The sequence below is a fragment of the Pongo pygmaeus genome, chromosome 15 (assembly GCF_028885625.2).
Source record: "Pongo pygmaeus isolate AG05252 chromosome 15, NHGRI_mPonPyg2-v2.0_pri, whole genome shotgun sequence".
NCBI classification, from domain to species: Eukaryota; Metazoa; Chordata; class Mammalia; order Primates; family Hominidae; genus Pongo; species Pongo pygmaeus.
In genome coordinates this window covers 29,173,561-29,192,032 of record NC_072388.2, presented here as the reverse complement: position 1 = coordinate 29,192,032, position 18,472 = coordinate 29,173,561, and the positions used below count along the sequence as shown (strand labels likewise).

The 18,472-nt window shown below is 41.2% G+C and overlaps 1 protein-coding gene across 1 annotated transcript; it reads right to left on the bottom strand.

Annotated features, from left to right (window-relative positions):
- Positions 1 to 2,119: 2,119 nt before the first annotated feature.
- Positions 2,120 to 18,267, bottom strand: COCH (cochlin). Its single transcript, XM_054448293.2, has 12 exons — positions 18,157 to 18,267; positions 17,774 to 17,830; positions 17,640 to 17,690; positions 14,995 to 15,151; positions 13,772 to 13,905; positions 13,231 to 13,293; positions 12,230 to 12,274; positions 11,992 to 12,139; positions 8,080 to 8,183; positions 7,113 to 7,339; positions 6,421 to 6,937; positions 2,120 to 3,120 (listed from the first exon to the last, which is right to left on the bottom strand). Exons 2-12 carry the CDS (start codon positions 17,805 to 17,807, stop codon positions 2,945 to 2,947), a joined length of 1,656 nt encoding a protein of 551 aa, XP_054304268.1. The 5' UTR covers positions 17,808 to 17,830; positions 18,157 to 18,267; the 3' UTR covers positions 2,120 to 2,944.
- Between the last annotated feature and the right edge of the window lie 205 nt (positions 18,268 to 18,472).

The following is an 18,472-nucleotide window of genomic DNA, read 5'->3' as shown; positions in this document are numbered from 1 at the left end:
CGGCACACTGCAACCTCCGTCTCCCAGATTCAAGTGATTCTTGTGCCTCAGCCTCCCAAGTAGCTGGGATTACAGGCATGCGCCACCATGCCTGGTTAATTTTGTATCTTTAGTAGAGACAGGGCTTTACCATGTTGGTCAGGCTGGTCTCGAACTCCTGACCTCAGGTGATCCACCCATCTTGGCCTCCCAAAGTGCTGGGATTACAGGCGTGAGCCACCGTGCCCAGCAAGTTTTTTTTAAATACCATTTTTTTTTGTTTTTCTGAACTGAACATTCAACTAAAGAACAAATTAAAGGGGGTACTTTTCTCCTCTTCTCTTTCTTCTTTTTTGAAATAATAAGCTTTTCCAAAGCTAGTATTATTTCTAGCAGCTATTCCAACCCAGTACATTATCATTGATCTGAAATGTGATGATTATTGGAATGCATAAACATTGACGTATTTTGGAATGTATTAAAACAAATGGATAAAAATCAGTATGTATGTTTATTTTGTTCTTATCTCCTTTGGTTGTATTTTTCTCTGCAGTATTAAACATTTGGAAGAGACTAAAGGTATGCAAAAATAATGTCTTATTTTCATTATGTGTGCTTCCATTTGACACATGGGAAATTAGATTAATTTCACTATTAAATAGTACTTTATACACATCTTAATATGTTGATTTCTTCAATAGTTAATCATATTCTGCCTCTCATATTTCATGTTGTTTTTCTCATTATTTCAAACTAGGTAACTTACCTGTTGAAGACTAACATTGCATTTAATGCATTAAGTTATAAATGGGCTAGCATATTTGAAATCTAAGCATGTTGGCTTAAGTTGGATTGTAATACATCTTTCCTTTTTACCCTCTGTCCCCTGTAAATAACCTTTATCCTGATTATGTTTACTTACATAATTATTGATAGTAACCTATGGTTCTGATTTCTGCTCTCTTGCTGCTATTCCCTGGTTACTTCAGGTGACTCAAAACTTGGTCCTTTATAAAATTAAAGAAAAAACCACTTTCTTAAAAGGGCTAATGACTGGTAGCTGGGTTTTCATTAAAGCTTAATTTTCCAAGGGGTTGTACTCCTAGCTGAGTTTTTGATCTACTTACTGGGGAAAAATCATATTATGCTAAACCCAGTTTTTATGATGTTTAATTAAAATTATCCTTGTTACATGATTCAGTCATGTTTGAAGCATTTTATAAAAGGGGAGGTTGTCTTCTCAAACTCTATTTTCAAATTCAAATTTTTATGTAGTGAAAAAGTCAATTCCAGTTTGTTTCTCCCTGTATGTAGTCCTTTTATTCCTCTTAGGCATGGTATAAAACTGTAAGACTCAAAAGATTTACTGGAGTATATTATTCTAACCAGTTAACACCTTTTTCAGGGGGCTTAGGTGAATGAGAGGAGGAGATAGGACCTATCTTTAGAAAAGACAGAGAAGGTGGGATGATAGAGCACCTCTGTCTTTTGGGAGAGGCCTTGGTAAGCGAATCATCTAAGTCACATTAAGGGAGTCCTGATGTTCTCCTTTCATAGGAACCAACTTCACAAGCATTTTTAAGTAAAAATTGATGTCAATTACAAAACATTTCTGGTGAACAAGTCCTCAAAAATATCTTATACAGTTTAACCAGATAGTGGCTGTGTATAATGCCTAGGACAGTAGGTATTCAATAAACGTGTCTTTTTATTTTTTTTTTATTTTGGAGATAGGGTCTTGCTCTGTCACCCAAGCTGGAGTGCAGTGGTATGATCATGGCTCACTGTAGCCTTGGCTCAAGCAGTCCTCCCACCTCAGCTTCCCGAGTAGCTCGGACTACAGGCGTGCACCATCCCACCCGGCTAATTTTTTTTTCTTTTTTGTAGAGTCTGGGTTCTCACTATGTTGCCCAGGCTGATCTTGAATTCCTGGCCTCAAGCAGTCCTGCTTCAGCCTCCCAAAGTGCTGGGATTACAGGCATGAGCCATTGTGCTTGGCCTCAATAAATAATTGAATCGAAGAAAAAATATTCTTGGTATTATTACATGATTTGAAAAACAATTCAGATTGGTGTTTCCACATGAATTTTTACCATATCCTCAGGGGAGACACTTGCAGTAATAAAAGTAAGCCAGCTTAACAATAACTCACTAGCAGTTTTATTGCTTAAATATTCAAACTACAATATTTTTTCCTGCAGTTATTTGAAATGTCTTTTTCTTTAAATGTTTATAAGCAGTCAGTAAATACCAACTTAACTTTTAAGTACTTAGGTGACTTAGAATATAAGCCAAATATATCTATATACATATAAAATTAAGGAGAGAAATAGAAAAATACCTGGCAATGCTGCTCTCTTATTCAGTGTGATATTTTTAGTCATAAGTTGTTACGAAAACACTACAAAAGCAGTTTGATACAGGACTCCTTTCTATATCCAGATTTTATAGTCTGTAGTAATAGCTAGCTATTATTGATTGGTTTTAAGAAAATATCCACTTGGGTCAAAATATGTATACCTGAACCATGTTAAAGAGCTGTGTTCCATTTAAGTTTCTCTTTTCATTTTGCTTATATAATCAATACAGAATGGTTAGAGAACGAATGTTGCTTTTGGTCTAAGTATCAGATTCTTTTATTGAGCTATGGGATTTGCATATCTGTACATTTAGTAGGCATGGTTAGAACTCTTAAGGTTTTAATCCACATTATCTCCTCTTTCCTGAGTTTCTAAGGGCCATGATTATGAAGCCTCGGCAGTGTTTTTAACAAAGTACACTGTAGATTGTAACCAGAAGGCAGCGGCTTTAAAGGAGTGCTTATTTGCCTAAATGGCTATTGACATACTTAATATGATAGTTTTGTATCTGATTCTAGTATGCTAAAGCATTTCAATATTATGAGAATACAATTTATACACTGGATCCCCTTGTACTTTTTCTTTCAGTTGTCAAAATGTTACCATTATTGCTGGGATTCTAAGAAATCTCTACAAATGCCTCTGATGACATCAGAAACAATTGGTTCTAATCCTGTGAACTCTCTTGTGAAGAAAGCATGAGACTCCTTCGGTTTAGAAGCCATATCTTTCAGGTCATCCAGAGGTGCCCAAGCCACACCAACAGAGAAGACAGTGATTCCTACAATGAAAACATTTTAAAGTGAATTAAAAATCAGGTCTAGCTAATATATGGAGTTATGTCTATATGTTTTCCATACATTGTTACATAGTTGCAGCGAAAACTGCTTACTAATTTCTGGACAATTAAATCCCCTGAACAAATAAGTTTTCACAGTCATTGTGACAAAGGCGTGGCAAAAGAGTGGTCCAAACCAGAAACTCTGCTATATCTGTAACTCACCACATTAACAGGTAAGTCATCACTGATAAGAAATATTTGATAAAGTTCAATATCCATTAATGACAGAACACACCTATAAACTAGGAATAGAAGAAAACTTTTAACATGATCCACAGTATCTTTTTAAAAATCCTACAGTGAAGGCAGATGGTGAAAATTTTCCATATGAGGTTGGCCTGCATCAAACAGTATACTGGAGTCAGAGTCACAATCCATTAAAGCAAGGAAGAATGGCACAAGAGATGGGATAAGTAAGTAGTAAAAGTGTTCAAAGGTTGCATTGTTTAAGGAATGGTGACTAGTCCTCTGATAATGACAACAACTCTTCCATTTCAATCTTTATGTTGGCAAACTGTCTAATCAGAAATTGTCAGCATATAATCCCAAAGCAAAACTAGTGATTAAAAAGTACTGCCCAAGAGGGATCTTATGAAACTGGAGTAATTTCTACCAGTTTCATTGAGGTATTCTATTTCCATTCACTTTAGTTACTAGAAGGCTTTTAGTACAACTGTACATTTAGGGTAATAATACATTAGTTGGGTTCACCCCAATTCCAATTGTAGAAGTTTTCATTTTAATCTTTTTTTTTTTTTTTTTTTTCTGAGACAGGGTCTGGCTCTTTTGCCCATGCTGGAGTGCAATGGTACAATCAAGGCTCACTGCAGCCTCAACTTCCTGGGCTCAAACGATTCTTCTCAGCACCCCCATCCTCGAGTAGCTGGGACTACAGGCGCATGCCACGAAGCCCAGCTAATTTCTAAATTTTTTTTGTAGAGATGGGGTTTCACCATGTTGTTCAGGCTGGTCTCATCCCTATCTCCAGGGCTCAAGCAATCCATCTGCCTCGGCCTTCCAAAGTGCTGGGATTACAGGCATAAGCCACCACACACCCGGCCTCCTTTAGCAGATTCTTAGTGTAGAGTACCATCTATCTAATGCTGGGTGCAATTTTCTATAACTTTTGGAGTTTCTGTAATAGTTTTCCTATACAGATCTAAGACTTCATCCCCCTTCTAGTGGTATACAGTGCTCAGAGTGGTAAATACCTAAGATACACAGCAGGTTTAGATGATGTAAAAGCTACTTGGAACAATTTCCAATTGTTCCAATCTCCTTTTCCTGACTCCCACTCCCTGGTAAAAAAAAAAAAAAAAAAAAAAAAAAAAAAAAGTCAAAATATTTTTTTCCTCCCCCTCAGTTTTCCTCACTTCTTTTCAGTTCTACATTCTAATTCAGATCGTTTAGCTCAAGCCCAGCATATAATTACAGTTTGAAAAAAATAATCACACCACTGTACTCCAGCCTGGGTGACAGCAAGACCCTGAAAATAAATAAAAACTGTTGTTAATCTACCCCTAAAATCCTACCCTATTTTCTGGCTTCTGCAACTTTCAATATCACTAAGGGATAATTTTCACGAATCAATATTGGTGTAGTCCAGCCTCCTGAACTTTAATCAACCTAATCAGTGTATAGCCTGAATACAATCCTGTTAACTCTAAGTTCAGTAAGCTAAGTATTAAGGAACATGATACTAAACAGGTCTTTACTTCACAGGTTAGTTGCTGATGTATAAAAAATACTTTTTATAAGCTAGATGTGGAACTTAAATTGCATGTGTTCTCTGTCTTAAGAATAATCTTTCATCAGTATCTGTAAAAATATGTAAGTACATTGGCAGAGGTACTAATGTGTAGAAAGGAAAAGTTATGTCATTAGGGATTAAGTAGGGAAAAGGAGGTACAGAAGAGTATTAAAAAAAGCAAGTCCACTGATTCTTCCCTCCTGTCACTCAGTTATATCCTCAGAAAGGGAATCTTAGCTTTTTGTTGGCCTATTTGATCTCTAACACATTACGTTAAAGTCTTCAGGAATGAGGCCTGTGCCAAAAATAATATTAAGGCTGGGGTGAGGAAGAAAGAAACCCTTCTTTATACCCTTTTATAACACCAGAGTGTTTTTTTACTGTCTTAAGTGGGGGGAAAAAGTTGTTTTTCTTTTCTTTTTGAGACAGAGTCTTACTCTGTTGCCCAGGCTGGAGTACCATGGCATGATCTCGGCTCACTGCAACCTCTGCCTCCTGGGTTCAAGCGATTCTCGTGCCTCAGCCTCCTGAGTAGCTGAGATTACAGGTGTATGTTACCACACCCGGCTAATTTTTGTATTTTTAGTAGAGACTGGGTTTTACCATGTTGGCCCGGCTGGTCTTGAACTCCTCACCTCAGGTGATCCGCCCACCTCAGCCTCCCAAAGTGCTGGAATTATAGATGTGAGCCACTGTACCTGGCCAAGGAAATTTTGATGGGATAGGTAAAGTCTATGGGAGACCTTATCTTAGGAAACTCATGCCAGACAAAACTTGACTAAAGTAATAGTTAGGGTTGGGTGCGGTGGCTTATGCCTGTAATCCCAGCACTTTGGGAGGCCGAGGTGTGAGGATCACTTGAGCCCAGGAGTTTGAGACCAGCCTGGGCAACAAAGTGAGACTCCCGTCTCTACAAAAAAAATTAAAAATTAGCCAGGGGCAGTGGCATGTGCCTGTCGTCCTAGCTATTTGGAAGGCTGACACAGGAGGATTGCTTGAGCCCAATAGTTGGAGATTGTAGTGAGCTCTGATCATGCCACTGCACTCCAGCCTGGTGACAGAGCAATTACCTGTTTCATACACAAGAAAGCTAGGATAAATTACTGAATGGCAGATTCATGGTAGGTTATAAGCTGGCTATTTGGAGATATAGTCCAAGTTTGAGCTAAATATGAGCCCCTGTAACATTTCCTTAATGTGACATGGTTCTCATGGCAATTCTCCCAACAATACAGTGGTTAGGAATGTGCACTCTGGAGCCAGAATGCCTGGGTTTGGATCTTGGCCTTGCCACTTAACTAGATGTGTCATTTCCAGGAAGTTGGCTTCCTTATCTGTAGAATGAGATGAGTAGGGCTGCATTGACAGTTAATATTGGGTAAAGCCACAGGTGTTTGTTTAATGAAATAAATGCTTAAATTTTTATTTACTCCTAAATTCACTGAACCGTTTTTTCTGTTCCCTTCTCCTATAAAGAACAAGGACCTTACCTGCATCATGTGCAGCAGCTGCAGGGCCTTGGACATCATCATAGGACTGCCCATCTGTGACAATTACTAGGAAGTTCTTGTTGGGGCTCTCCCTTATAGGGCCAAACACATTTCTAACAGTAAAGGAAATGGCATCACCAGTAGCTGTTCCACCACTCATATAGCGGATGTTTCTGATAGCAGCTAGGACATTCTCTTTGGTGCTATAGTCAGTGAAACTGAACTCTGTGCGCTGATCATAAGTAAACTGTACAGCAGCTATCTTGGCACCAATGTCCGAGATTTCAAAAGTCTTGGCTATGTTGGAAACAAATTCAAGCATGAGGCGGAAATTGCTATCTCCAACACTGCTGGAGCCATCAATTAGAAAGGCAATGTTCACTGAGTTATAACAGGTCTTGCTGCACATCATTTGTTCATGAGTGCACAGCTTCTGTACCAGAGGCTTTACGTATTTTGTGGTGCCAAACCAGTTGGGCATGTGGTAAGAGAAGAAGCCATTATTCCGACAGACAGCCTAATGGGGGAGACACATAAAAGATATCCAAAAGGATCAAAAGTTGTTTCTTCTTAAAAACAGGAAAATCCTGAATGTTACAAGTTAATCTAAATAACAGGCAGTCAGCACTGCACTTAGAGGTCCAAAACGGAATACCCATCACTGTAACAGAAGATAACCCTCCCCACTTTACCTTGTCAACAAATGTGACATCCTGAACCATCCCCAGCTCTTCAGGGATAGGCTTGGCCACAGAAACTATAAATACATTGACGCCAAACTCTCTGGCCACAATGCCTGCTTCCTCGATGTCATCAGAAGGCCAACCGTCAATAAATACCACCACCACTTTGGGGATCCCTTTTCTTACTCCAGCATCTACCGTGAAGAATTTCTGAGCAGTATGCTTCAAGGCTTTTCCTAAATTTGAAAAAGAAGCAAACAAGTAGCATTTACCACTGCTCAAACCACATTTCTGTTTCCCTGTAGCATTTGATGCTGCAAAGTTTAAGAATTATATCTAGAACTGGCAGTGGGGCGGAGCACACAAAGAAAGAATTATATAGAACCCAGTTCTGTAACAGATGCATCAGCTGGGAAAGTTTAATTATCTACCAGGCCTATTTATCTTCACAAACCATATTAGTTCCCCCTCCACCTCCTAGAAGCCTCACATTTGTTCACCCCACATCAATCACCAGTTAGAAACACAAAACTGATTCCCACTTCTGTGCATGTGCTCTCTGTGTAGCCCTTTGGTGACTGATTAGTACCTCTAAGAAGTCTCTCTTCAGAGTCAACAGTATTACTACTCTCATTCTTTCTGCCACATCTGCATTCATTAGATAAGTCTGTTGATTTTCACTTCTTTTTAGCATTACAAAGAGATACTTCTCCAATGTTACATCTAGTCAATCCAACATATGAGAATTCTAAATCACCATGCTTTATATTTTTTAAAATAAGAAATATCAACACTTTGGTATACTTCCATTATAAATTGAAAATTTATCTCAGATGATCAAATGCAGACCTAGCGAAGATTTCAGTTCCGGGAGGATTTCATATCTGCTCATATAAAATAGTATAATACTGTTTTACATGTCTGATCACTGATAACCCTCTCCTATATTACATCCCAGGTATCAAAGTCTACTTACCTGTATTGGAATTACCCCCTCTGAAACCTACTTCCTTTATGGCAAACAAAACATCTTTGGCTGATGTAAAGTTTTTCAAGTAAAATTCTATTTTGGGTTGTTCACTGAGTGGAAGAAAGAAAATGTTATTCAGGGAGAATTAAAAAGGTAAAATAAGCAACATTACATGCCTTAAAAAACAGTTTTAAAACCAGACAACACACAAGTTTCTTTCTTAATTCCATAGTACATAGTCAACTGAGGCATTGCATCCTTACTTGAATTATTGGGGATATTTCAGAGGTGTAACAAAGAATTGCCATATTGAAGATTTATTATATTCTGGGTAATAAGCCAAAAGCATAACACATGTATAACCTCATTTGATCATAGCTCTACAAGGTTGGAATTATCCCAATTATGTAAATGAAGAAACTGAGGCTCAGAGCATTTAAGGAGTTTGCCTGATGAAACACAGCTGCATTTTAAGTTCAAGTTGTCTGGCTGCAAAGTCCATGCCTAAACTATATGGAGAACTTGAAATCAGGCTTGGCTCAGAGCCTTGGGTTTAACAGAAGTCCGCGGAGTTGGGCATCAGGTAGCTAAACTAAATTAGGAAGTGGCTGGGTATGAGACTAGGGTCTGTTCCAGTGTGGGACCCCAGAGGCTCTAAGTAGTGTGAATCTATTAACTCAGATCTCTCTGTTCAGGAGAAACAATTTCATTGATGTGACAGTCAACATTTTTTTAAAGGGTCAAATTTGAAATGAATAATAAAGTTACAATATTGAGTTTTTCTTATAATGACAATGACATTTGTAGATCTTAAAATTATGTGCATTTTAAGTTTTGAGATCTCATTTCCTATATTTAATATTAAAGGAATTTCAGCTCACTTTTATATAACTACTCTGTGTTCAGTAGAGACCGTTTTGAGTATAAACAACCAAAGCACAATCTGTTGTGTTTAGTTTCTAGATGAGTCAGTATTTCATAGTGCAAAATTTTAAGATCTTAGCATTATCAGTAGCCATTTTATTCAAGATTTTTTGAGGGAGAAGTAGAACACTGACTGTATTTCTGCATACATACCTGATGGAATATTGGGTCATAAAATCAGATTTCATGGGTTGAAAACCTTTTCACTTGTGGTCACTTTTCAACTATCCAGATTATGACTTCTGAAATTAGTCTCATTTTTGTATCCTTGATATATTCTGTTCTTTGACTTACATATAAACTTGACATGGTTTACCTATTCTAATGGTCTTTCTAAAACAGAAAAACTACAAACCAGGAAGTTACAAGAAGCTAGTCTTTGTGTGAGTCTACAAGGTAATGAATTCATCTTCAAAAAGAATTGGGTCAAAGTAGTCAGAAAAAAGTATAAGACAAAAAGTACTGCAGGGGAATTTGCCTCATGGGATGTTAAAATGTGCAATAAAACTGTGATAATTAAAGCAGCGTAGAAAAAATATGTAAGGATTAGCATAAGAATCAAAGAAATAGACTTGCTCAAACTCAGGTATAAATGTGATACCATAAGTGAATGAAACAAGGAACCCATTTTTTAAGAGTGAGGGACAAATGGTTAAATTATGTAAAAACAGTTAAATTTTCTTCTCACGCCAAAAAAATTCTATCTAATCTAAGAGCAGAGCCACTTGTAAAAAATAACATAAATGAAATGGAAATTAATATTTGTAATAGCACTGTTTATACAACCTTACACACTGCTGATAGTAGTTTAAACTACTTCACCTTTCTAGGAAGCAATTTCGCTATTTATTTGTTTTTTTAGAGATGGGGTCTTGCTCTGTTGTCCAGGCTGGAGTGCAGTGGTGCCATCATAGCTCACTGCAGCTTTCAACTCCTGCGCTCGAGAGATCCTCACACCTCAGCCTCCTGAGCAGCTGGCACTACAGGCATGAGCCACTGTGCATGACTCCATTTCACTATTTATATCAGAGGCTGTAAGTCAGAACCTCACTTCTAGAAATCTAACCTGATGAAATAATCAGAGATGGGCACAAAGATGATATAAGGATGTTCATCACAGTGTAGTGTGTAATGTAGTGAAATAATAATAAAAAGAATGACTAATCATGCAGAGGAATATTATGAAATATTTTTGATGAATATTTGTGATATGAGAAAATGCCCAAAATACTAAAGGATGAAAAAAACAGGATGCAGGGCATTTTTAATAGTCTGAGCTTTTAAAAAATAATACAGTCAAATATTTCTTTAAAATACTGAAGGGGCCAGCCGTGGTGGCTCATACCTGTAATCCTAGGACTTTGGGAGGCCGAGGCAGGTGGATCACCTGAGGTCAGGAGCTCGAGACCAGCCTGGCCAACATGGTGAAACCTTGTCTCTACTAAAAATACAAAAATTAGCCAGGCGTAGTAGTGCACACCTGTGATCCCAGCTACTCAGGAGGCTGAGGCAGGAGAATTGCTTAAACCCAGGAGGCGGAGGTTGTAGTGAGCAAAGATCGCGCCATTGCATTCCAGCCTCGGCGACAGAGCAAAACTCCGTCTCAAAAAAAAAAAAAAATTTTTATAGTGATTATCTCTAGGGCATATGATTTAGAGCATTTCTTTTTTGTGTTGTATGTATTTTCAAGCTTTCTATAATAAGCGTATTCTACTTCTAAAAGCAATTAATAAATATATATATATTTTTTTTAATTTTAATTTTAATTTTTTGAAGCAAAGTCTTGCTCTGTCGCCCAGGCTGGAGTGCAGTGGCGCGATCTCGGCTCACTGCAAGCTCCACCTCCTGGGTTCACGCCATTCTCCTGCCTCAGCCTCCCGAGTAGCTGGGACTACAGGCGCCTGCCACCACACCCGGCTAATTTTTTTTGTATTTTTAGTAGAGACGGGGTTTCCCCGTGTTAGCCAGGATGGTCTTGATCTCCTGACCTCGTGATCCACCCGCCTTGGCCTCCCAAAGTGCTGGGATTACAGGCGTGAGCCACCACACCTGGCCAGCAATTAATAAATATTTTTAAATGAATAAAATAGAAAGGTCGTGCTTCAGATCACCAACCAAGAGAATATGGAAAGAGCTAAAAAGTAACAGAATGGGGAGGTGGAATAGACATATCACTGCTTCTTCCTTCAGAAAAGAGAAATTAGGAATTGAGCAGAGTAGATAAACAGAGGTGACTTGTGAAAGCAACAGGACTCTCCAGTCTACCTTCTGGTTCTTATATAGATAGCACACAGTTTTCTAAATTCTTTTATTCCAAAAAGGAGGCACTCAGATCTACTCAGTCTGCCCAGGCAGTCTTAGATCCTGAACTTACAGTTTGGGAACCCAGTGTGTCCATAACTCAAAAATGTTTATACTGAACTGACATGTACCCACTAAAAGGATTGATCATTTGTCATCATTCGAGACTCATTCAAATCTCCTCTCATTTGATTTTTCTTTCTTTTTTTTTTGAGACATAGTCTCACTGTTGCGCAGGCTGGAGTGCAGTGGTGTGATCTTGGCTCACTGCAGCCTCTGCCTCCCAAGTTCAAGTGATTCTCCTGCTTCAGCCTCCCAAGTAGCTAGGATTACAGGATTACAGCCACATCTGGCTAATTTTTGTATTTTTAGTAGAGACGGTGTTTCACATGTTGGCCAGGCTGGTTTCAAACTCCTGACCTCAGGTGATCCACACACCCACTTGGCCTCCAAAGTGCTGGAATTACAGGCGTGAGCCACCGCGCCCGGCCTCATTTGATTTTGAATGTATCCAACACAAAGAAATGATCAATGTTTGAGGTGATGGATATGCTAATTTCTCTGATTTGATCACTATACATTGTATGTATGAAAACATCACTATGTACCCCATAAGTATATATAATTATTATGTGTCAATTACAAAATAAATACATAATTTTTTTAAATCTCCCATTTTAAGAAGGTTGGTACCTGGCTTGAACAAGGCCCACATGTGGTCCTTCTGTTCCAATTCCCAACATTAGAGCCACTTTTCCAACAAAATTCTTCTGTAAATTAAATCGGCGCTGCCCAATATTAAAGCTTCCATCAATCAGAAATGCAATGTCTGCTTTACAATCTGCGAACAACCAAACCAGTCCCCTCATTAGCAGTCTCAAGAGGAGGGAGGGAAAATGCTACCTTCCCAAATGGAGATCTTGATTCTTACCTTTATTGCCAGTTTTCTTCTCGGGTGTTTTCTTTAGTCGTTTACCTGAAATAAAAGATGCACTTGGCATTAACAAAAGGAAGACAGTTACATAGCAAGAAACCCACATGGGGAGAAGCTCATAACAACAGAGTGCCATTCTTGAAAGGACTTTTTTTAAAAGATTAATTTCCTCAGGATTTTCTGGACTAGGGAAAGCAATGACCCAACAAATAAACAAATCAGTATGTAGGCCTACATATTTGATATGCCTCTAATCCAGGACTTTGATACCCTAAACCCACAGGTGAGGCAGGAACTCAACATTAAATCCTAATGTTCTTAATATCTTTGACTTTAAAACTGCCATAGTCATACAAAAGGGGATCCCTGGCTATTTCTTACAATAGACACACATTCCTTTTAGTCACATGACAGTGCAGTAATTAAAGGAATTTAATGAAGCAAATGGAACTAGAAGTTCATGGTACTTTGACCAGTTCTTAGGCATGGTTTATCAAATCTGGGAGAAAATAGGACTTTTAGAGAATTATTAGTCTGGGTGCAGTGGCTCATGCCTGTAATCCCTGAACTTTGGGAGGCTGAAGTGGGAGGACTGCATGAGGTCAGGAGTTCAAAACCAGCCTGGGCATCATAGCTAGACCTCTGTCTCTAAAAAAAAAAAAAAAAAAATTGGCTGGGTGTGGTGGCATGTGCCTGTAGTACCACCTACTCAAGAGGCCAAGGTGAGAAGATTGCTTGAGCCTAGGAATTCAAGGCTGCAGTGAGCTATGATTGCGCCACTGTACCCCAGCCTGAGCAACAGAGTGAGAGTGAGACCCTCTTTAAAATATACACATAATGAATGTTTCCATATGTAATATACCAGTAAACTTAAGATATTTGCTTTGTTTCTCTTTAGTATCAAATTTCTTTAAGAAAAGCTTCTACCAACAACACGTTTATTCATAACTTCCAGTTGCTGTGCCGGGCAACTAGGAGATAGGTTTCATAGTTCATACCTGTTGGTGGATGTGCTGTGGACACTGCTTGTCCTGTGGCCTCCTGTGTACTACTTTTGCCTTCTGTTAAAATAAAAATAAGCTTATTTTTTTCCTTTTCCTTCTTTACCAAAGTATTATGAATCTAATTTAGGGCTCTCTACGATGACAAATGTAATAGGGTAATGATGATTGCAGTTACAAACATCCTGCTGCATGCTAGTTTCAGAGAACCAAAATGCTTATCCATTATATCTTCAAAGGATCATCAAAAATGAATTTAGTAGTTTTTCAGTTCCTTGGTAAGTGTCCAGGCATTCTGACTGCAGATAATTCAAGTTTCTATTGCCATCATCTGCCAGTAAGATTGTCTTCTATTCACCCAAATTTGGCTTCAGTGGGTACTTGACTCCTCAGTCTAACCTACAGTTTACCTCTATAGGTCAACTTTAGTCTTGATCACAGGTTTTTCCATCAAGGTTAAAGAGGCTGAGCTAAAAAAAGCAGAAAACTTTTGGGGGGTGGGAGAATATTACAGAATGAGAACAATAATTATACCTACTAGTTACTGTGAAAGAAGCAGACCATCTAGAAAGCATTTGAGACTGGATGCCATTGGCATCTACTGAGGAATAGTTTTCTCGACCAGGTAGGCTATAGACTCGTACAGGTCCCCCTGAGTTGCTGATTACTCCCCTGAAACACAAGAATAGCAGCTGAGACGCTATCCACACTTTTTCAGGGCATCCCACTGACTTATAGTGCCATGTTGTATCTATTGCTTTGATTAATCAAGAAAATAGCTCATCAGGGAAGTCATCTAAAGATTCTGCTTTCTTTCTTTCTTTCTTTCTTTATTTATTTGATGGAGTCTCGCTCTGTAGCCCAGGATGGAGTGCAGTGGCACGATCTCAGCTCACTGCAACCTCCACCTCCCGGATTCAAGTGATTCTCCTGCCTCAGCCTCCCAAGTAGCTGGGATTACAGGCATGCACCACCACGCCTGGCTAATTTTTTTATTTTTAGTAGAGACAGGGTTTCACCATGTTGGATAGGTCTCGAACTCCTGACCTCAAGTGATCCGCCCGTCTCAGCCTCCCAAAGTGGTGGGATTACAGGCGTGAGCCACCACTCCCAGCTGCTGCTAGCCTTTTAAAAACTTGGTTACACAAGAACAAAATTTGCCTGGAAAAAATGGTTTTGTGCTGTTGAACTTCTTAAGTGTTGATAAGAACACATTTGTAATATCCCATTACCCACAACTTAGAAATTCAGAGCACCAAATAATTTTCCTAAGATACTCACTTTAACCACATGCTCTTGGAGTGAGTTTTTTTAGAAGTATTATACTGGCTATTCTACTGCAGGATAGCGTGGCACTTGCTAACAATAGTCACCTTGGGCAAGATACTTGACAACTCTCTGAGTTCAGTTTATTCATCTGTAACTGCAGTAAAATTCTACCTACCTTGCAGAGTTGTGGTGGAAGTTAAAACAACAGCTGGTACATAGTAATAACTCATATATCACATGATTAGGAACGTTTTGGAATCATAGCAATCTAGCCATCAAGATGTAATGCTATTTGCCTTTTGTCAGAAAGCTTTCCATGTGTATTTGGTGTTTCAAGTATATCCAGGAGAACCTTGAAAATATATCCATTTTCTGTGGCCACAATGGCACCAAAAGAAAGAATGCAGGGAGGAAAGGGATCCATATGGCTAAAGCAGGAAAGGAAATAATCACGTTTGCATTTCTTTCCCACCCTGGTGTGTTTGGGCTTACCTGTGGACAGCAGCCCCACATATGCTCGATACAGAAGCATATACTATGTTCCCATACACGGAGAATTCCTCAAGAGGGCAGCCCCCTGGGCAGAGGACATCTGCTTTCTCTTTCCTGATGTCCAAACCTCTGGTAAAACATGTGATAGCAATGGGAGCTGAAGAAAAAGGAGATAATATTGTAAGCATTCTTAGGACTTCTTGGGGCATGGTGGTGGGAGACTACCGTGTGAGATTTAAGTTTTACTTCCCTAATTTCTACACTTCTAGTTATGAATATTGACTTATATACCGTTCCATACCATTCCAGATTTTGGCAAGCCACAAGGTTGTTTTCCAATTTAATATAGTCCCCAGCCACTATAAAAGTCTAATGTGAAAACAAAGTTCTGGGTTTTTATTTTGTTTTTGTTTTTGAAATGGGGACTCGCCAAGTTGCCCAAGCTAGGCTCAAATTCCCGAGCTCAAGTGATCCATCTCCAACTCCCTAGTAGCTGGGATTATAGGTGTGCTACTGTGCCTGGCTTCTCAGTTCTTAACCAGGTTGGAAATACATAATTGGAACTATATCTGAACTAGAAAATAAAAGTCATTTAATATTTATTAATTATAGAAATATAAAAAAATCTTGGCTGGGCGTGGTGACTCATGCCTGTAATCCCAGCACTTTAGCAGGCCAAGACAAGAGGATTTGCTTGAGTCCAGGAGCTCAAGACCAGCCTGGACAACATAGCGAGACCTCATCTCTTCTAAAAGAAAAAAAATTTTTTTTAAATGGCCACACATGGTGATGTATGCCTGTACTCTCCGCTACTGGAGAGGCTGAGGTGGGAGGATTGCTTGAGCCCAGGAGTTCGAGCTTGCAATGAGCTACGATTGCATCACTGCACTCCATCCTGGGTTACAGAATAAGATCTTGTCTCTAGAAGAAAAAAAAAATTTTTTTAAATCTCAACTTTGATGACACTGTGTACCTAGTTGCTTGAGGTAAAGATAGTAAATCTGGATCGAGCCTTTGTGGAACATTTTCATAGACATGTGCACAAATCAAAGCCATCCTTTCCTTCATAGGACCATTTATCCTAGTTAGCCTACAAATGCAGATCCTTAAAATCACACATTAAGGAAGCCAACAAAAAGATGCTTAGATTCACAGAAAGTTATCTAACTCGATTGTTCATTTTATAGATGAGAAAATTAAAGCCGTGGGGTTAATTTGCCCAAACAACATTCTACAACTCCCGAAGGACAGAAAACAGAAAAGTGAATCCCTTCAGAGTAGAGCATTTTTATCTTAATTGAACCTGATTATTTCTGCTCCAGATCTGTCCAAAGAGATTTATCAAGCAGCGGATGCATTTTTGGAAAGCACTGTTAATATTCTCAAGTTTTACACTGTCAGCCTAACAAAGAATCAAAGTTTTTGCTATAAATGATGCTAGGAAGAGACAAGCTCTTGGCAACAAGTAACAAGATAACATAATACAACATGTTAATTTGTGAATTTACTGTCGATACTAAATTGAGATTAATGTTATTAAATGCTATTTTTCAAACATGGGAAGTTGTAGTTATCCAAACCTTTCTAAAACATATATTAATTTTAAAAACCTTTTTTTCCAAAGCAGAGGAATACTTTCTGGTCATACTGTCCAACTGAGTACCTTGCCTGTGACAAGCACCCTCCTCTGCGCCCTTTGTGGTGACAGGCACCCTGGACTTTACATTCCATGGAAGAGAAGGAAGGATGCAGGCACAATGCCCATTTCTTAGCTCTGAAACAGTCTAGAGAGCTGAGAGGTTAAAATCCTTACCCCTAAACAGCCTCATACCTATCATCAAACAGCCTTAATCCTTCCTCCCATTTTCCGCTGAGATGGGGGCGGCATCGGAATCCGGTGCCAAGACCGACCGCCTTTAGTTGCGAACACTGACTTTTGTTAAGTGGAGCGGGAGAAATACAGCCATGTGGGATACTTAACCCTCATTCCTACTTTGAAGGAAAACAAACGGTAGCTCTTAGGAAAGCGTTGCCTTTTACACTGTAGAAAATACACCAAACCACACACATAAGCGGACCTCTACACGTGGTACAAACTTTTTAAACTCTCTCGCGTGTAGAGTGAGACCGCAAGTGCTTCTGACCATAGGGGTTACACCTAGAAACATAGCTAGCGAGTCAAACAAGGTGGGACAGCGACGTTCGCCTCCCTCTCTCTCGGCTACGGCAACCTGAAGTCGGGTCTGGGCGGCTTCTTCTCCACCCCCAAACGCAGCAGAGCCCAGGACCGGTGCGCTCCTCGGTGAGGCTCAAGGAGTCCTCCTTCCTCGACCTCCTGCTGCCGGCGCTCGGCGGGCCCGGGGTCTGGGGCTGTGGGTGGACCTGGAGGAGGCGTTCTTCCTAGTGCTCTGGGAGAACGTCCCCCCACTGGACCCCAGGGGCCCTCTACCATGGGAGAAACAGGTGAGCAAGAGCAGATCGGCTGCAGGGGTTAACGCGGGCGCGCCATGCGGCAGCTCCAACCTTCGCGCCTTCCTCCTCGGGCCGTCGGGCCGAGGCCCAGGGGGCTGGATCTGAGTCCCGCTTGTACCCGCTGGTGCTCAGCCCCTGCGACCTCCCGGACGCACCCCAGCTCCCCCACTCACCGGCTCCCTCGCTGCCCGCGGGCCCCGGGAGCAGCAGCAGCAGACACACACCTGCGAAGAGAGAAGCGTGAGGGCTGGCTCCAGCCTCCAACCAGCGGAGCAAGGGGCCAGGGTCGTGAGGGGCGCGCACCCACCGAGGCCGAGAGCCGGGATCCAGGCTGCGGACATGGTGACTGATAGGCTGCTCACACCTGGGAGAGAGGGAGAATGCGGGCAAGGCCAGGGTGCGGGAGGCCCCGCGCGTCACCTCCTCAGAGCCCCGCACCCTTCGGACCCCCGGGCGCGGCGCAGAGGAGAGAGGACACCGACGACCCGCTGCTGCAGGCCAGCGCCCCTCTAGGTCTGGAGGAGGCGCCTCGGCGGCAAATCGAGCCAAGCCCAGGATCGGTGTGCAACCCTGCACCGCGGGGAGGCGGGGGCGCCAAAACGAAGACAGACAGGCTGGGAGCGACAAAGAAACAGGGATAGAGGCGTCAGGGATCCCTCGCACCCGCGCCCGCCGCCCTGGGCTCCGCACCTGCTCGAGATCCACCCGGCTGCGCCCGAGTGCGGAAAGCAAGGCCCCCGCGGCCGCTATAAAGGCTGGGCCGCGCGCATGAGCACTGTGCGGGGGGCGCGGGAGGGCGCGGGAGCCGGTCCCTTCGGGCCCGGCGGCGACCTTCCAGCTCCGCCTTCGCCCCCTGCCGGCCCCGGGGTGAGGCCGGCGCGGAGGCGCCTCCTCCAGCAGCGCGGGCTCGGCCACCTGGACGCGGCGCCGGTCCCTAGAGGGAGCACGAAGGTCCCCGCGCCGGCGTCTCAAAGAGTGTGGAGGGCCGGCGGCCCCGACGGCGGCA